The sequence below is a fragment of the Rhinoraja longicauda genome, chromosome 9 (assembly GCF_053455715.1).
Source record: "Rhinoraja longicauda isolate Sanriku21f chromosome 9, sRhiLon1.1, whole genome shotgun sequence".
Taxonomy (NCBI): Eukaryota; Metazoa; Chordata; class Chondrichthyes; order Rajiformes; family Arhynchobatidae; genus Rhinoraja; species Rhinoraja longicauda.
The window spans coordinates 6839825-6856588 of NC_135961.1; the positions used below are offsets into that span (position 1 = coordinate 6839825).

Here is a 16764-nt window from a genome sequence, read left to right on the forward strand (position 1 = left end):
GCTGCTGCCCGAACACTGAAATACACTGAAATACACAAACCAATCCAATGGTTACCTTTTGAAATTTCCTGCTACTGCTCCAATATACAGAAATACACTGACTCAGCCAATCAAAATATAAAATCCATGTTACTTTGTTATGCAATTCCACCCCCCCCAAAAAAAAATTGCCACAGAAATATGAAAAAATATTTTCCCATAAAATTCTAATTTACACAATCAGCTTAAGACGTCCTGAAAATTAATGTTTTTAAAAAAAGACAGTGCTGGAGTAATTCAGCAGGTCAGTTTACTGAAAATTAGTGAGCATCTAACCAAATTTTACTTCACACTTCTCAAAAGTATTCTTTGTATTCTTTTGCATTGACTAAATCAATTCAAGCCTAAAAAATATATCACATAACCAATAAAGTTCAGAAGTGAATGTTACAAAAATCTAAATAAATCACAATAGATACTTCAAGTAAAATTCTCAATATAGTATACTCAATAGGATATAAAAGTTTGTAATCCAAATAGTGGACATTTAGAGACATTTTCGAAGCATTTTTTCAACATTTCCAATTAACCCTAACCTTAAAATGATTTTCAGTTGATTAAAAATCTGAATTATATATGCTTTAATATTAATATTCTCATTCACACTAATCGTGAATTTTAGCTCTGAAATGCAGGAAATCAGAATAATATCCTATTTCATTTCGGTTCCCAGCAGTGTTCATTAAAATGTTTTCTGCCGCATTTTCTGTTGGAACTGTTTTTTTCCCTATAATATTTACAATATAACATATAAAGCACCAACAAGTACTTGGCTTTCACAGTTTCATTCTTCATTGCCAACTAATATTAGATTTTTGGGCATAACAATTAGTATTCTGCGACTTAATTGCTACTGCAGATTTAAGTACAGTTTTATTATCAATTAAAAAAAATTCATACTTAGCTTTGGTTTTGATTTTTTGATGATTAAAAGTATTGAAAAGCAATGCATTATTTTCTCCAATTTACATAGTACTTGGACAGCAACATGCAGTCAGTGGTTGCTGACTTAAATTCCCAACTAGAAACGTATGAGGATCTTGATGTTGATAACAAAATAGTATTGTTTGAAATGTCCAACATCATAAAAACAGGTAAGGAATGAAATCCTACATGTGGATAGTTATACGCGATTTCAATTAGTCTTTAAAAAAATAATAATCGAACAATAATGTCATTTATTTTTTATTTCCCCTTCCTCTGGACTACTTTTTTCTCTATCCTTGTTGTTGTGTGAGACACCCAACAACCATGTTCAGAAATTATTGACATTGCAAGGTGTCCAGAAAATGTGCAGTTTGTTCAGTTTTGTTCAGTCCACATTTATTTCAATTTTTCTAATTTACATCATACCGCCATAAAACTATATGATTCTCTTCTATTAGATTTGCATAATGCGTCTATCTTTATTTTGATAGAGGGAATACAATGTGTCAGTAAAATATTTATTGAAATTTGAATTATATTAGAACAATTCAATTGAATGGTTAGAACTGCTGATCATTCTCAATCAGTACCCCATTCCTGCCTTCTCCCCATACCCCTTATCTTTAAGAGCTCTATCTAGCTCTCTAATGCATTCAGAGACATGGCCTCCACTGCCTTCTGAGGCAGAGAATTCCACAGATTTACAACTCTGACTGAAAAAGTTTTTCCTCATCTCAGTTCTAAATGGCCTACCCCTTATTCTTAAACTGTGGCCCCTGGTTCTGGACTCCCCCAACATTGGGAACATGTTTCCTGCCTCTAACATGTCCAATCCCTTAATAATCTTATATGTTTCAATAAGATCCCCTCTCGTCCTTTTAAATTCCAGTGTATACAAGCCTAGTCGCTCCAGTCTTTCAACATACGACAGTCCCGCCATTCCGGGAATTAACCTAGTGAACCTACGCTACACGCCCTCTATAGCAAGAATATCCTTCCTCAAATCTGGAGACCAAAACTGCACACAGTACTCCAGGTCTCACTCGGGCCCTGTACAACTGCAGAAGGACCTCTTTGCTCCTATACTCAACTCCTCTTGTTATGAAGGCCAACATTCCATTGGCTTTCTTCACTGCCTGCTGTACCTGCATGCATCCTTTCAGTGACTGATGCACTAGGACACCCAGATCTCGTTGTACGTCCCCTTTTCCTAACTTGACACCATTCAGATAATAATCTGTCTTCCTATTCTTACCACCAAAGTGGATAACCTCACATTTATCCACATTAAGCTGCATCTGCCATGCATCCGCCCACTCACACAACCTGTCCAAGTCACCCTTCAACCTCAGCATCTTCCTCACAGTTCGCACTGCCACCCAGCTTTGTGTCATCTGCAAATTTGCTAATGTTACTTTTAATCCCTTCATCTAAGTCATTAATGTCTGTCTTTTCGATAGGCCGTTTACCCCTGAATATTCAGTTCCCAGCCGTGGTGCTCTTGTAGCCATGTCTCTGTAATTCGCACGACGTCATACTTGCCAATGTCTAACTGAGCCTCAAGCTCATCCACTTTATTTTTTATACTATGCGCATTCAAATACAACACTTTAACTTCGGTATTCACCTCCCCTCTCACACCATTGGCCCTGACGTTACTCTCTTGTCCCATCTTGAACATTCCTTCCAATTTATTCGAGAGTCTTTTGCAATTTTTCCTGTATTCACTTCCCCTTTAACTCCATCTTTATACTCCCAATTTGTGAACCCCTCCCCCCCACTACTTAGTTTAAACCTACACGTGTAGCACTAGCAAACCTGCCTGTCAGAATGTTAGTCCCCCTGCTGTTAAGGTGTAACCCGTCACTTTTGTACAGGTCACCCCTACCCCAGAAGAGATCCCAGTGGTCGAGAAATCTAAATCCCTGCTCCCTGCACCAATCCCACAGCCATAAATTCATATCCCCGATCTCCCTGTTCCTGCCCTCACTAGCATCAGGTATAGGAAGCAATCCAGAGATAACCACCCTCGACGTCCTACTTCTCAATCTTCTTCCTAACTCTTTAAACTCACGTTGCAGTACCTCCTTCCTCTTCCTCCCGACTCCGTTCGTGCCCACGTGCACAACTACATCCGGCTGATCGCCTTCCCTCGCTAGGATGTTCTGAAGCTGGTCCATGACATGTTGAACCCTGGCACCAGGGAGGCAACAGACCATCCTCAAGTCCCGCCTGCCGCCACAGAATCCACTGTCCGTACCTCGGACAATGGAGTCACCCACTACTATGGCTCAGCCCGACGTCGGTCTCACTGGTCGAGTCTCCTTGCCAGGATTGGAGCCACCGACCTGTCCGCCGCTCGGACTGGAAGCGTCTTCTGCCCCGACAGCTTCCAAGAGTGTGTACCTGTTTGCATTAGGCACAGCCACCAGAGTCTCCTGTAGTCCATGTCCTGTAGTCCAAGTCCTGGAGTCTTATTACAATTGAGGAGGCGCTGCACGACCTAAGATATATGAAGTTAGATAAATCTCGCAGACTGATCAGATATATTGAAGGACACTGTGGGAAGTTTGAGAAGAAATTGGAGGATTGGCTGGGATATATAATCATCGTGTTATGTGGGTGAGGTGGCGGAAGACTGGAAGGTGGCTAATGATGTGTTATTTAAGAAGGGCAGCAAAAAAAAACCTGAGAATAATAGATCAGTAAGCCAAATGCGTGGCAGGAAAGTTACTGAAGAGGATTCTGAGGAATAAGATATACATGCAGATAGACACAAAGTGCTAGAGTAACTCAGCTGGACAGACAGCATCTCTGGAGCGAAGGAATGGGTGACGTTTCGGGTCGAGATCTGTGTCTCGACCGAAACGTCACCCATTTCCATTCTCTCCAGAGATGCTGCCTGTCCTGTTGAGTTACTCCAGCATTTTGTGTCCATCGCTTTAAACCAGCATCTGCAGTTCCTTCCTACACAAGATGCATTTTTTTTAAAGGCAGGAGTTGATTAAAGATAGTCAGCATGTTTTGTGCCTGAAAAATCATGTCTCACAAACTTGACAGATTTTTGAAGCAGTAACCAAGAAGGTTGATGAGGGCAGGGCTATATATACATAGTCTATGGTAGATGGGGCATCATTCCAGGGCAAGACTTGCTTAGTGAACAATGGGACCCTGGGGAGTGTTGTAGTGCAAGGGGATCGAGGAGAATCAATACATAGTTTCCTTAGGTAGATATGTGAGAAAGTGCTTTTGGCACGCTGGTCTTCATCAGTCAGGGAATTGAGTAGAGGAATTAAAACATTATGTTACACTTTTGCAAGGCATTGGTGAGACTGCCCTACGATTATTACATTGAGGGTTGTTAACCCTTCTATTAGATATGTGCCATTAAGCTGGAAAAAGTGCAGAGAAGGATGTTGCCAGGACTCGAGGGCCTGAGCTATAGGGAGAGATTGGGCAGGCTACGACTTTAATTTTGGATCGCAGGAGGCTGAGGAATGATCTTATAGAGGTGAGAAACCCATCAGGGGAATAGATAGGGTGAATGCACAGTCTTTTAGGCAAGTTAAGGGAATGTCCCTTTTTCTACCCAAGTCCTTAGCACAACAACCTATGGCTGCTCACCCTTTCTCCTGAGAATGTGCTGCAGGCACTCAGAGACATCCTTGACCGTGGCAGTCGGCAGGCGACACAATTCATCCGGCCGTCTCGTTTGTAGCCACAGGATATATTGAGTCTCTTATCATTGTGGCTCTGTCTGACTCCACAATTCCATCCTGTGCCTCAGCCACTCATGCTGCCGCAGATCTGACTGCTGTCTTAAAGGTCATTCCCTCAACAGTGTCCAAAAAGATACACCTGTTAGTGTAGGAAGGCAAATGAGAGAACCCTGCACGGCGTTCTCTACATCCTTTACCCGTCCTAGTGATGAGCCAACTCCCAGCAACCTGTACCATAGGTATGCCCACCGCACTAATATTCCTATGTGGTTCTCTCAGCATCCCAGATGATCTCGAGTATGCCCAGCTCCAGTTCCTTAACCCTGTCAGCGGTGAGCTGACAGCTGGGCACACTTCAAGGGTTTCGACCCGAAACGTCACCCGTTCCTTCTCTCCTGAGATTCTGCCTGACCCGCTGAGTTACTCCAGCATTTTGTGTCTACCTTCGATTTGAACCAGCATCTGCAGTTATTTTCTTACACTTCCCACAGGAGTAGTCACTGAGGGCAATTCCCTCCCACATTCCACATGTTTAGAAATTGTTCAATAACATTGAAATTCAAAGTAAAATTCAATCTTATCTACAAAACATTGCTAAAGCCAACGTTGTAACTATCTATCATAATTATTTACATGTTTCTGCATTGCAATAACAATATCTCTGTTGCTCTTCACAGCTACCAATGCGGACTCATTTGCGCTTTATTTCCTGGGAGAATGTGCCAGTGTGAGTACAGCTCAACACATGACAATAAAAACATGAGAACAGAGAGGATGCAGTAGTATTTTAAAGCCAATGGCTGCATTCTCTTCCCATGGCAACGTGACAACAGCTAATTTTCTAATTGATGATCCCTGGCACAAATAGGAATAGGAGAATAGAAGTAAATGCAATCCTAAATCTCCTTGGGTCAGGCAACATCAGTGGGTCAGGTAGTATAAGACAATAACTGCAGATGCTGGTACAAATCGAAGGTATTTATTCACAAAATGCTGGAGTAACTCAGCAGGTCAGGCAGCATCTCAGGAGAGAAGGAATGGGTGACGATTCGGGTCGAGACCCTTCTTCAGACTGATGTCAGGGGGGCGGGACAAAGGAAGGATATAGGTGGAGACAGGGAGATCTGGGAAAGGGGGAGGGGAAGAGAGGGACAGAGGAACTATCTAAAGTGGGAGAAGTCGTTGTTCATCAGTGGGTCAGGTAGCATCAGTCGAGGGAGTAGACAGACGATGTTTCAGGTTGGAACACCTTTAGTCTTAAGGTGCTGACCTGAATGGACAGATGACGTTTCAGGTCAGCACGCTTCTTAAGACTAAAGAATGTGTTCCAACCTGAAACATCGTCTGTCTACTCCCGCTACGGATACTACCTGTGACCCACTGAGTTCCTCCAGCACTTTCAGTTTAGCTCAAGATTCCAGCATCTGCAGTTTCTTGTGCCTCTTAAATCTTCTTGGATGTTTGTCATATGAATTGTTTACATGTTAGCCTGCATAAGTTAATGCACCTTGTTATTCTGTAACCATTTTATGAAGTAATTGTACTGATATAACTTCCATCTTTTTCATTTCAAGAAGGGCTCTCAAATTTGGAGAGTGATTTTTAGTTTGGATTTAAAGGTCACAAACCAATCTAAAAAAAAAACTTCCTCAACAAGCCAGATGTAATACAGAATTACTGCTATTGTTCATGAATTGCAGATTTGTTATTACGTTCATACACCAATTTTGACTGAAATTTAGCTGTATATATATGCAAAATAGATATTGGTAATTTAAGGTACATTTATATGCAACAACTTTGATGCCAAGTCATAGTTTCCAACATACTTTTAGAAAAGTAGGACTGAGATGCTAAAAAAACAGACTATGTAACATTTTAAATGTCAAAAAAGTGAAGTATGTCAGTCAGTGTGATGCTGATATTGGTCTTGGAGACAATTTCTATACAGTTCTCAAGCACTGCAACATGATCGACTTTATTTCTGCTGCATTATAGTCAATAGTCAAATTATTTGTCACATACACATAAATGTGCAGTGAAATGAAAAATTACCCGCAGTTCAACAATAAGACCAGTAAAAATAAGCAATAAAAATATGCAATAACACACACAATCATAAGCCAACACCAAACAAAAGAAACATCCATCACAGTGAGTCTCCTCCAGTCACCTCCTCGCTGTGATGGAAGGCCAGAATGTCTTTTCTCTTCCCCTGTCTATAATTACAATTTGAAACTATTTTGACAGACTGCCAGGAAGTAATATTTTTGCAATATATCTAACTAATGTCCATCAACAATTGAGTACAGACACTCCCCAACTTTTGCAATAAACGTGTTACGTAAACTCGCCCTTACGTAAACAATTCACAATAGATGGCCCCGTTTCCTGAATGACCTGTGTCATAGCAACAGGAGGATTGCGCGGGCTTCCCGTTCGCTTCAAAGATATAAAAGTGTCGTCCATACTCACTGCTCTTCCATTTTCGGCCACTGCCGATGCAACACTGGGTTGCCAAGCGAGAACAAGGGAGGCAATGGAGAGCGTCTCCCGGCTTAGTCGCTGACCTCTTCCACAAGGTGCACCAGTGAGCCCTTCTTCACCAGCCGCCGCACTGTCAGGTTGATGAGGCTGTTGTTGCGGCTCATGTTGTGGTCCCTGGCAAACGGCGCTTTCTTCAGGCCGCCGACAGGACGCACTCGGTCACCATGGGGCTACCTCCCCTCTCAGCAGCTGTGCTTCCTGTCGGCTGTCGCTTTGTCCACTCTGCCACTCCCCACTTCACCACCAGCTCCTCCTCCTCCCCCACAGTGCTGAAATATTCCAAGGTGGAACATGTCAGCGATTCTGGGGAGAAGAAAGAGGAGGGGGAAAAGTGACAGGTGACAGGAAGAAGCTGCAGCTGGTGAGAGGGGAGGGAGGGAGCCCCACAATTACTGAGCGCATCCTGTCAGTGGCAGCCTGAAGAAAGCACTGTCAGCCAGGCGCTACAACATGAGCCGCAACAACAGCCGCCTCAACTGGACGGTTCGACTGCTGGTGAAGGAGGACTCGCTTGGTGCAGACCAGCGGCATCAGCACCGGCACCTTGTTTTAAGCTGTAATTGCACAGAGTACTGGAGTAACTCGGCAGACTGAATCAGTTTGCAGAAGTCCCGAACCGAAACGTCACCTATCCATGTTCTCCGGAGATGCTGCCTTACCTGTCCACTTACTCCAACACTTTGGGTCATTTTGCATATTAACCAGCATCTGCAGTTCTTTATTTCAACCTAGTTTTAAGGTGATTCCGACTTGCATAAAATCTGACTTAGTCGTGGATTGTCTGTATATGTGTTTTAAATGTCATTCATAAGCAAAGATATATTTTAAATTTAGTTTTATAGATATTTTATAGATATAGTGCTTCAGTCACTGAAAGGAAGCATGCAGGTACAGCAGGCAGTGAAGAAAGCCAATGGAATGTTGGCCTTCATAACAAGAGGAGTTGAGTATAGGAGCAAAGAGGTCCTTCTGCAGTTGTACAGGGCCCTAGTGAGACCTCACCTGGAGTACTGTGTGCAGTTTTGGTCTCCAAATTTGAGGAAGGATATTCTTACTATTGAGGGCGTGCAGCGTAGGTTTACTAAGTTAATACCCGGAATGGCAGGACTGTCATATGTTGAAAGACTGGAGCGACTAGGCTTGTATACACTGGAATTTAGAAGGATGAGAGGAGATCTTATCGAAACGTATAAGATTATTAAGGGGTTGGACACGTTAGAGGCAGGAAACATGTTCCCAATGTTGGGGGGAATCCAGAACAAGGGGCCACAGTTTAAGAATAAGCGGTAGGCCATTTAGAACTGAGATGAGGAAAAACATTTTCAGTCAGAGAGTTGTGAATCTGTGGAATTCTCTACCTCAGAAGGCAGTGGAGGCCAATTCTCTGAATGCATTCAAGAGAGAGCTAGATAGAGCTCTTAAGGATAGCGGAGTCAGGGGGTATGGGGAGAAGGCGGTACTGATTGAGAATGATCAGCCATGATCACATTGAGTGGCGGTGCTGGCTCGAATGGCCTCCTGCACCTATTGTCTGTCTATTCTTAGGAGTACCGCCCTTCGTGGACCATGGCATATGGCCATTCCCTGAATATCACTGGACTAAAGTGTCGCAATGCTTTAACATTAGACAGTCTCACAGCAAAATGAAACATATAATAAATTAGCTCACTGATAGCACAGCGTAGTTTAGATTCATTGTTTGCATGATTTGCACTTTTATTGTCAAAACATTGAAAAACCGTACCTTGAAAACTAAAGCAAAACTCAGAAAAGGGAACTACTGAAAACGACAAAAATTTCTATGAAAACATTAACACTTCTGATTAATGAGCTTTCATCATCAAAACAGTTCAAAGGATCCTCCACCTGAGACCTATTCATCACTTGTGCCTTGTAGAATAGCCACAAAAGCAAAACCTGGACGACATTTAGACAGTGAAAGTAAATGCTGCCACAGGAAAAGCATGAGCAGTTCGTGCAGACAGTGCATCAGATTAAGCATGTTTTATTGCAATCCAATGATTTTGCATGAATTCAGAACAGACATAGTGTATTTAATTTGTTGCCGATTGAAAGTCAGATATGCAGTAATAAGCAGACCTGGTGAAATAATATTTTGGGTAGAGTTTTTGTTTTGTGTAAATCACATTCCTAATTGCATCATTTGGTTTTGCAATTCAAACTCTCACGAAAATATATTTGTATAATTTGTATTAAAAGAGCAAAAAATTAGTTCATCAGAGAAAATAAAAAAATAAGGTTGTATTGCCCACTATTTGCAGGTAACCCAATTTAAAAATCACTAAAAAATAACTTCTCAACAAAAGCTACTCGACCATATACAAGTTTTATTGAAACATAGAAACATAGAAAATAGGTGCAGTAGTAGGCCATTCGGCCCTTCGAGCCTGCACCGCCATTCAATATGATCATCCAACACAGTATCCTGTACCTGCCTTCTCTCCATACCCCCTGATCCCTTTAGCCACAAGGGCCACATCTAACTCCCTCTTAAATATAGTCAATGAACTGGCCTCAACTGCCCTCTGTGGCAGAGAATTCCACAGATTCACCACTCTCTGTGTGAAAAAAAACTTTCTCATCTCGGTCCTAAAAGACTTCCCCTTATCCTTAAACTGTGACCCCTTGTTCTGGACTTCCCCAACATCGGGAACAATCTTCCTGCATCTAGCCTGTCCAACCCCTTAAGAATTTTGTAAGTTTCTATAAGATCCCCCCTCAATCTTCTAAATTCCAGCGAGTACAAGCCACGTCTCCAAAGACGTACAGGTATGTAGGTTAATTGGCTGGGTAAATGTTTTTAAAAAATTGTTCCTAGTGGGTGTAGGATAGTGTTAATGTACGGGGATCGCTGGGCGGCACAGACTTGGTGGACCGAAAAGGCCTGTTTCCGGCTGTATATATATGATATGATATGATAGTCTATCCAGTCTTTCTTCATATGAAAGTCCTGCCATCCCAGGAATCAATCTGGTGAACCTTCTCTGTACTCCCTCTATGGCAAGAATGTCTTTCCTCAGATTAGGAGACCAAAACTGTACGCAATGAAGTACGCAAGTTAAATTCTGCTGATCGTTGACCATTAAAAACAGATCAGCAGATCCACTTGAGGCTTCTTTGACACTTGCAGATTGCTCTACTTTTTCAAATGAGAACATGCAGTGACCAGATCAGGCACGACCCATCAGTTTTGAATTGAAAGTAGACATGCTCCCGAATCCTTGTTTCTTTGGTTCTACGTTCCGAATTCTTTTGGAATGCTGCATTACCTCTACTTCTAGTGTGAAATATTATCTTTAATTCAGACTGATTGTCTCCGGTTTTGAAACATTTTTCAATCCTTCTGTGCTTATCACTTGATTTATATAATCATGCACCATAGAAACATAGAAACATAGAAAATAGGTGCAGGAGTTGGCCATTCGGCCCTTCGAGCCTGCACCGAATATGATCATGGCTGATCATCCAGCTCAGTAACCTGTACCTGCCTTCTCTCCATACCCCCTGATCCCTTTAGCCACAAGGGCCACATCTAACTCCCTCTTAAATATAGCCAATGAACTGGCCTCAACTACCTTCTGTGGCAGAGAATTCCACAGACTCACCACTCTCTGTGTGAAGAAATGTTTTCTCATCTCGGTCCTAAAAGACTTCCCCCTTATCCTTAAGCTGCGACCCCTGGTTCTGGACTTCCCCAACATCGGGAACAATCTTCCCGCATCTAGCCTCTCCAAACCCTTAAGAATTTTATATGTTTCTATAAGATCCCCCCTCAGTCTTCTAAATTCCAGCCTAGTCTATCCAGTCTTTCTTCATATGAAAGTCCTGCCATCCCAGGAATCACCATGCCTTGTGATAGGACATGAATGGAACATCTATTATTTGTTATTTCTGCAGCTGTTTCAATTATTTGCTAGTTCAATCAAGCAAGACCTTTTATAGAAGTTGTTCACATTTTTATGTTAAAAATTGCAGATACTTTTCAGTTCACATCTTTGAGCAAAAATGTGAACATCCTACATACCATCAATATTAAATTAATTGGTGCATAAGTTCTTAGATTTGTCTTTATCTTCCTTTTTTAAATACAGGAATAGCATTAGCTGTCTCTTTTTCTCTTTCTGCAAATTATAGGCCTCTGCTCTCTTTGCTAATTTCTTTGAACATGTTTGGATATTGTCTATTTTGACTCATGGATTTACCCTCTCTCTATTTTTATCCCCATTTTCTGTCATAAATATCTTGATAAATGTTGATATCTTCTTATGTCATCCATGTTAATACTCACACTCATAAATGCAAAGATGAATTATTGATTCTATTTTATGCCATTTTGTTGCCATTACCTTGTAGAAAGGATATTGGTGTGGTTTAGTGTCTGTATTAATCAGCATGACTTAAAGGAGTAACAAGCAATAGAGAAATGTTGGATATATATTGATTGAAATGACAATGATTGAAAGCCAGAAACACTTATCTTATTTAAGAAGTACTTAGATGAGCACTCAATGTGTCCCAACTTTTATGGCAATGGACTTAAAGTTGGGAAGTATAATTACTCTTCATAATCTTTTCTTGACCTAAATAAACATCGTGGACTGAATGTCCATGATGTTTATTTATGAATGCTGATTTTTTAATTCCTCCTTTCTCTGTCTTTATTTGTATTTCATTTTGTTTCCCAATGATCGCCTTGTTCCCTGCCTCAGTGAATAAATGTCAATATATCAAATAAAGGCACAAAGCGTAACTCAGCTGGTCAGGCAGCATCTCTGAAGAACTTGGATAGGTGATGTTTCTGGTTGGGTCCCTTCTTCAGATAATATATCAAATGCTTTCTTAACTATACTTTTTTTCCTATTACATTTTGCTCAGAGACATGGAGGACCTGGAACACAGGGAAATAGGAGCAGGAATAAGCCGTTAGCTTCTTCGAGCCTGTACCGCTATTTAATACGATCAAGACAGATATATGCTGCCTTCAGCTCCTTTCTGTGCCATTTCACCATATCCCTCTAGTCCTCGATCTGTCAAATATTTATCCACCTCCATTTCAAATATTTCAAATGATCCAGTTTGCACCACCTGCCAGTGCAGAGAATTCCAGAGATTCTCCATCCTCTGCAAGAAAAATATTTTATGTAGCTCAACGTAAAATGATCGGCATCTTTGTTATAAATTCATGTGATAGGAGCAGAATTAGGCCATTCGGCCCATCAAGTCTACTCCGTCATTCAATCATGGCTGATCTAACTGTGCCCCTCAACCCCATTCCCCTGCCTTCTCCCCATAACCCCTGACACTGGTACAAATCAAGAATCTAGCTCTGCCTTAAAAATATCCATTGACTTGGCCTTCAAAGACTTCTGTGGCAAAGAATTCCTCAGATTTTTAACCCTTTAACTAAAGAAATTCCACTTCATCTCCTTCCTAAAGAAACGTCCTTTTATTTTGCGGCTATGACCTCTGGTTCTGGACTGTCCCACTAGTGGAAAATCCTCCCCACATCTATTCTATCCAAGCCTTTCACTATTCAGTATGTTTCAATCAGGTCCCCCCTCATCCTTCTAAACTCCCAACAGGTACAGGCCTAGTGCCATCAAATGCTCATCATATGTTAACCCACTTATTCTTGGGATCATTCTCGTAAACCTCCTCTGGACCCTCTCCAGTGCCAGCACATCCTTCCTCCGATATGGGCCCCACAATTGCTCACGGTACTCCAAATGCGGTCTGACCAGTGTCTTATAAAGCCTCAGCATTACATCCCTGTTTTTGTATCTAGTCCTTTCACAATAAATGCTAGTATTGCGATTGCCTTCCTTACTATCAATTCGACTTGCAAATTAACCTTTTGGGAATCTCTCATCAGCACACCCAATACCCTTTGCATCTCTAATTTCTGAATTCTCTCCCCATTTAGAAAATAGTCCATGCCTTTATTCCTACTACCAAAACGCATGACTCCACACTTTGCTACGCTGTATTCCACCTGCCACTTCTCTGCCCACTCTTCCAATCTGTCCAAATCCTCTGCAGAGTCCCTGCTTCCTCTATATTACCTGCTCCTCCACCTATCTTCGTTATGTGCTCTCGTTCGGGGCATGCCAACATCTACCCTGTAAAGCCCCTTTAGGATCGTACATGTTTGAACAAGGTCGCCTCCCATTTAACGAAACTCCAAGGAATACAGGCCCAAATTATTTAGTTCTCTGGGAAAGACAATCCTTCCATCTCAGAAATTGGACTGGTAAATCTCTTTGGACTGCTTCCACTGTATTTTCTTGCTATGGTATTAACAGGTATGGAATAAGTGGGTTAACAGTGAAACGTCAGCAACACTTGTCCAACCGCAAAAAAAAACCCATACTTTTAAATTTTAACTCCTTTGTAATGAAGGCTGGCTCTGTTTGTGTTCTTAATTACTTGTTGAACCTGATTCATTCAGAGGAACACGGTCTGAAGAAGGGTCTCGACCCGAAACATCGCCCATTCCTTCTCTCCAGAGATGCTGCCTGTCCCGCTGAGTTACTCCAGCATTTTGTGTATACCTTTGATTTAAACCAGCATCTGCAGTTCTTTCCTACACGTAGACTCCTCAATATTTTACTCTCATTCAGGCTCTTTCCATTTAGATATTCCTTTTAATTTCTCTTACCAAAGTGTATGACCTCACATTTTCATGCATTAAATACCATTCGCCAGTCTTTTATAGACAATAGACAATAGGTGCAGGAGTAGGCCATTCGGCCCTTCGAGCCAGCACCACCATTCACCCCCATGGCTGATCATTCCCAATCAGTACCCCGTTCCTGCCTTCTCCCCATACCCCCTGACCCCGCTATCCCTAAGAGCTCTATCTAGCTCTCGCTTGAAAGCACTCAGAGAATTGGCCTCCACTGCCTTCTGAGGCAGAGAATTCCACAGATTTACAACTCTCTGACTAAAAAAGTTTTTCCTCATCTCTGTTCTAAATGGCCTACCCCTTATTCTTAATCTGTGGACCCTGGTTCTGGACTCCCCCAACATTGGGAACATGTTTCCTGCCTCTGAAGTGTTCAACCCCTTAATAATCTTATTTATTTCAATAAGATCCCCTCTCATCCTTCTAAATTCCAGTCTATACAAGCCTAGTCGATCCAGTCTTTCAACATACGACAGTCCCGCCTTTCCAGGAATTAACCTAGTAAACCTACGCTGCACGCCCTCAATAGCAAGAATATCCTTCCTCAAATTTGGAGACCAAAACTGACACAGTACTCCAGGTGCGGTCTCACCAGGGCCCTGTACAACTGCAGTAGGACCTCTTTGCTCCTATACTCAACTCCTCTTGTTATGAACGCCAACATTCCATTGGCTTTCTTCACTGCCTGCTGTACCTGCATGCTTCCTTTCAGTGACTGATTCACTAGGACACCCAGATCTCGTTGTACGTCCCCTTTTCCTAACTTGACACCATTTAAATAATAATCTGCCTTCCTATTCTTATCACAAAGTGGATAACCTCACACTTATCCACATTAAACTGCATCTGCCATGCATCTGCCCACTCACACACCCTGTTCAAGTCACCTTGCAACCTCATAGCATCTTCCTCACAGTTCACACTGCCACCCAGCTTTGTGTCATCTGCAAATTTGCTAATGTTACTTTTAATCCCTTCATCCAAGTCATTCATGTGTTTGTAAATAGCTGCGGTCCCAGCACCGAGCCTTGCGGTACCCCACTGCCTGCCATTCTGAAAGGGACCCATTTATCCCCACTCTTTGCTTTCTGTCTGCCAACCAATTTTCTATCCATGTCAGTACCCTACCCCCAATACCCAATGCTCTAATTTTGCCCACTAATCTCCTAGGTGGGAGTTTGCCTATTTGCCAATGCACTCAATCTCTTATGTTGCAGTATGACAGTATCCTTATCACAATATGCACTTCCACCTATTTTTATGTATTGTTTCTTCCTCCAGGTTATTCATGTAAATAGTGAATAATTTGGGCTAAGAACTGATTCTTGCTTCACTACACTAGTTACTTCTTCCAGTTTTAAAATGACCCATTTATTCCACTCTGTTGAGTGAGGCAGCCAATTATCAATCCATTCCAGCACAAATTCTCTGGTGCCATGGGCTTTCAATTTACATACCAGCCTCTTTAGTGACACATGGTCAAATACTTTTTGGAAATCTAGATTGACTACAATAACAGGTTGTCCTTTATTGTTATATCTTCAAAGAATGTAAGCATTTTTCTCAAATTACAGAAATGTATTGTCATTCGGTACAGATACCGAACGAAATTACAGCAGTCACAGAACACAACAAAAAAGAAAAGAACACAGGACACACGACCCCAACACAAACATCCATCACAGTGACTCCAAACACCCCCTCACTGTGATGGAAGGCAACAAAACTTCCACTCTCTTCCCCCCACGCCCACGGACAGGCAGCTCGACCCCTACCGAGGCAGCCGACACGCACAGCCCCCGCAAGGGGATGGAAGGCCCCGCGGCCGAGCCGCACCGGGCGCTGCCAAGTCCCGTGGTCGAGCCGCGCCGGCGATGTTAAGTCCAGCGGCCGAGCCGCGCCGGGCGATGGAAGGCCCCGCGGGCGATGGAAGGCCCCGCAGCCGAGCTGCGCCCCGGGGAAGAGACCTAATAAAAGAAAGGTTTCCACCACCCCCCGCCCCGCCCCACCCCACCCCCCCCCCCTGCCCCACACATACACAGCCAAAAACAGAAACAAAAACCATCCCAACACCGACACACAAACAAAAAAAAAGGAAAAAAGACAAACAGACTGCCAGCGAGCCGCAGCCGTTAGGCGCAGCCACAATATGTTTTATCTTTCATAAAACCACATTGATGGAGTTTAATTATACAAGCCATTTCTGGGTTACGAACAGCTTCTGTTCGTACAGACCTCCGCAAGTAAATTCTGTCCATAAGTCTGAATATACACAAAAAATCACTTGATGCGGTAACCAAACCTCCACAGTATTGTAATGAATAGTGTCAATGATAGCCATTTGCATCAGCATTTTTCAATTGACTTCCCCTACCTAGTTGCATTGGTACACACTCAGGATGTTGCACCCACAGTGGCTAGATTTGATGGCTTTGACGTATCAGTAGATGTTACGTTGTTTAATAGTTTTAGTTTAGTTTAGAGATACAGCACGGAAACAGGCCCTTTGTTGCCCACTGAGTACACGCGACCAGCAATCCCCGCACACTAGCACTATTGTACACAGGCGAGAGACCATTTACAATTTTACTAAGCCAATTAGCCTACAAACCTGTGTGTGGGAGGAAAAAGGAGAAAACCCTTGTAGGTCACGGGGAGAAAGTACAAACTCTGTACAGACAAGCACCTGTATTGAGGATCTGACCCGGGTCTCTGGCGCTGTAAGGGAGCAACTTTACCGCTGCACCACTGTGCTATCATAGAATATCCTTTAACAAGTATTAATAGAAGTGATTGCTTGTCAGTTTCCAAAACCTATCTCTTAAG

At 42.4% G+C, this 16764-nt stretch overlaps 1 protein-coding gene across 9 annotated transcripts in view; it reads left to right on the forward strand.

Annotated features, from left to right (window-relative positions):
- pde10a (phosphodiesterase 10A) overlaps positions 1-16764 on the forward strand; it is a 354529-nt gene that overhangs the window by 235326 nt on the left and 102439 nt on the right. For all 9 annotated transcript variants that reach the window (XM_078405762.1, XM_078405766.1, XM_078405764.1 and 6 more), the window contains 2 exons: positions 1013-1133; positions 5363-5412. In XM_078405762.1, the coding sequence (XP_078261888.1) occupies positions 1013-1133; positions 5363-5412 (171 nt within the window). The remainder of the gene's footprint in view (positions 1-1012; positions 1134-5362; positions 5413-16764) is intronic.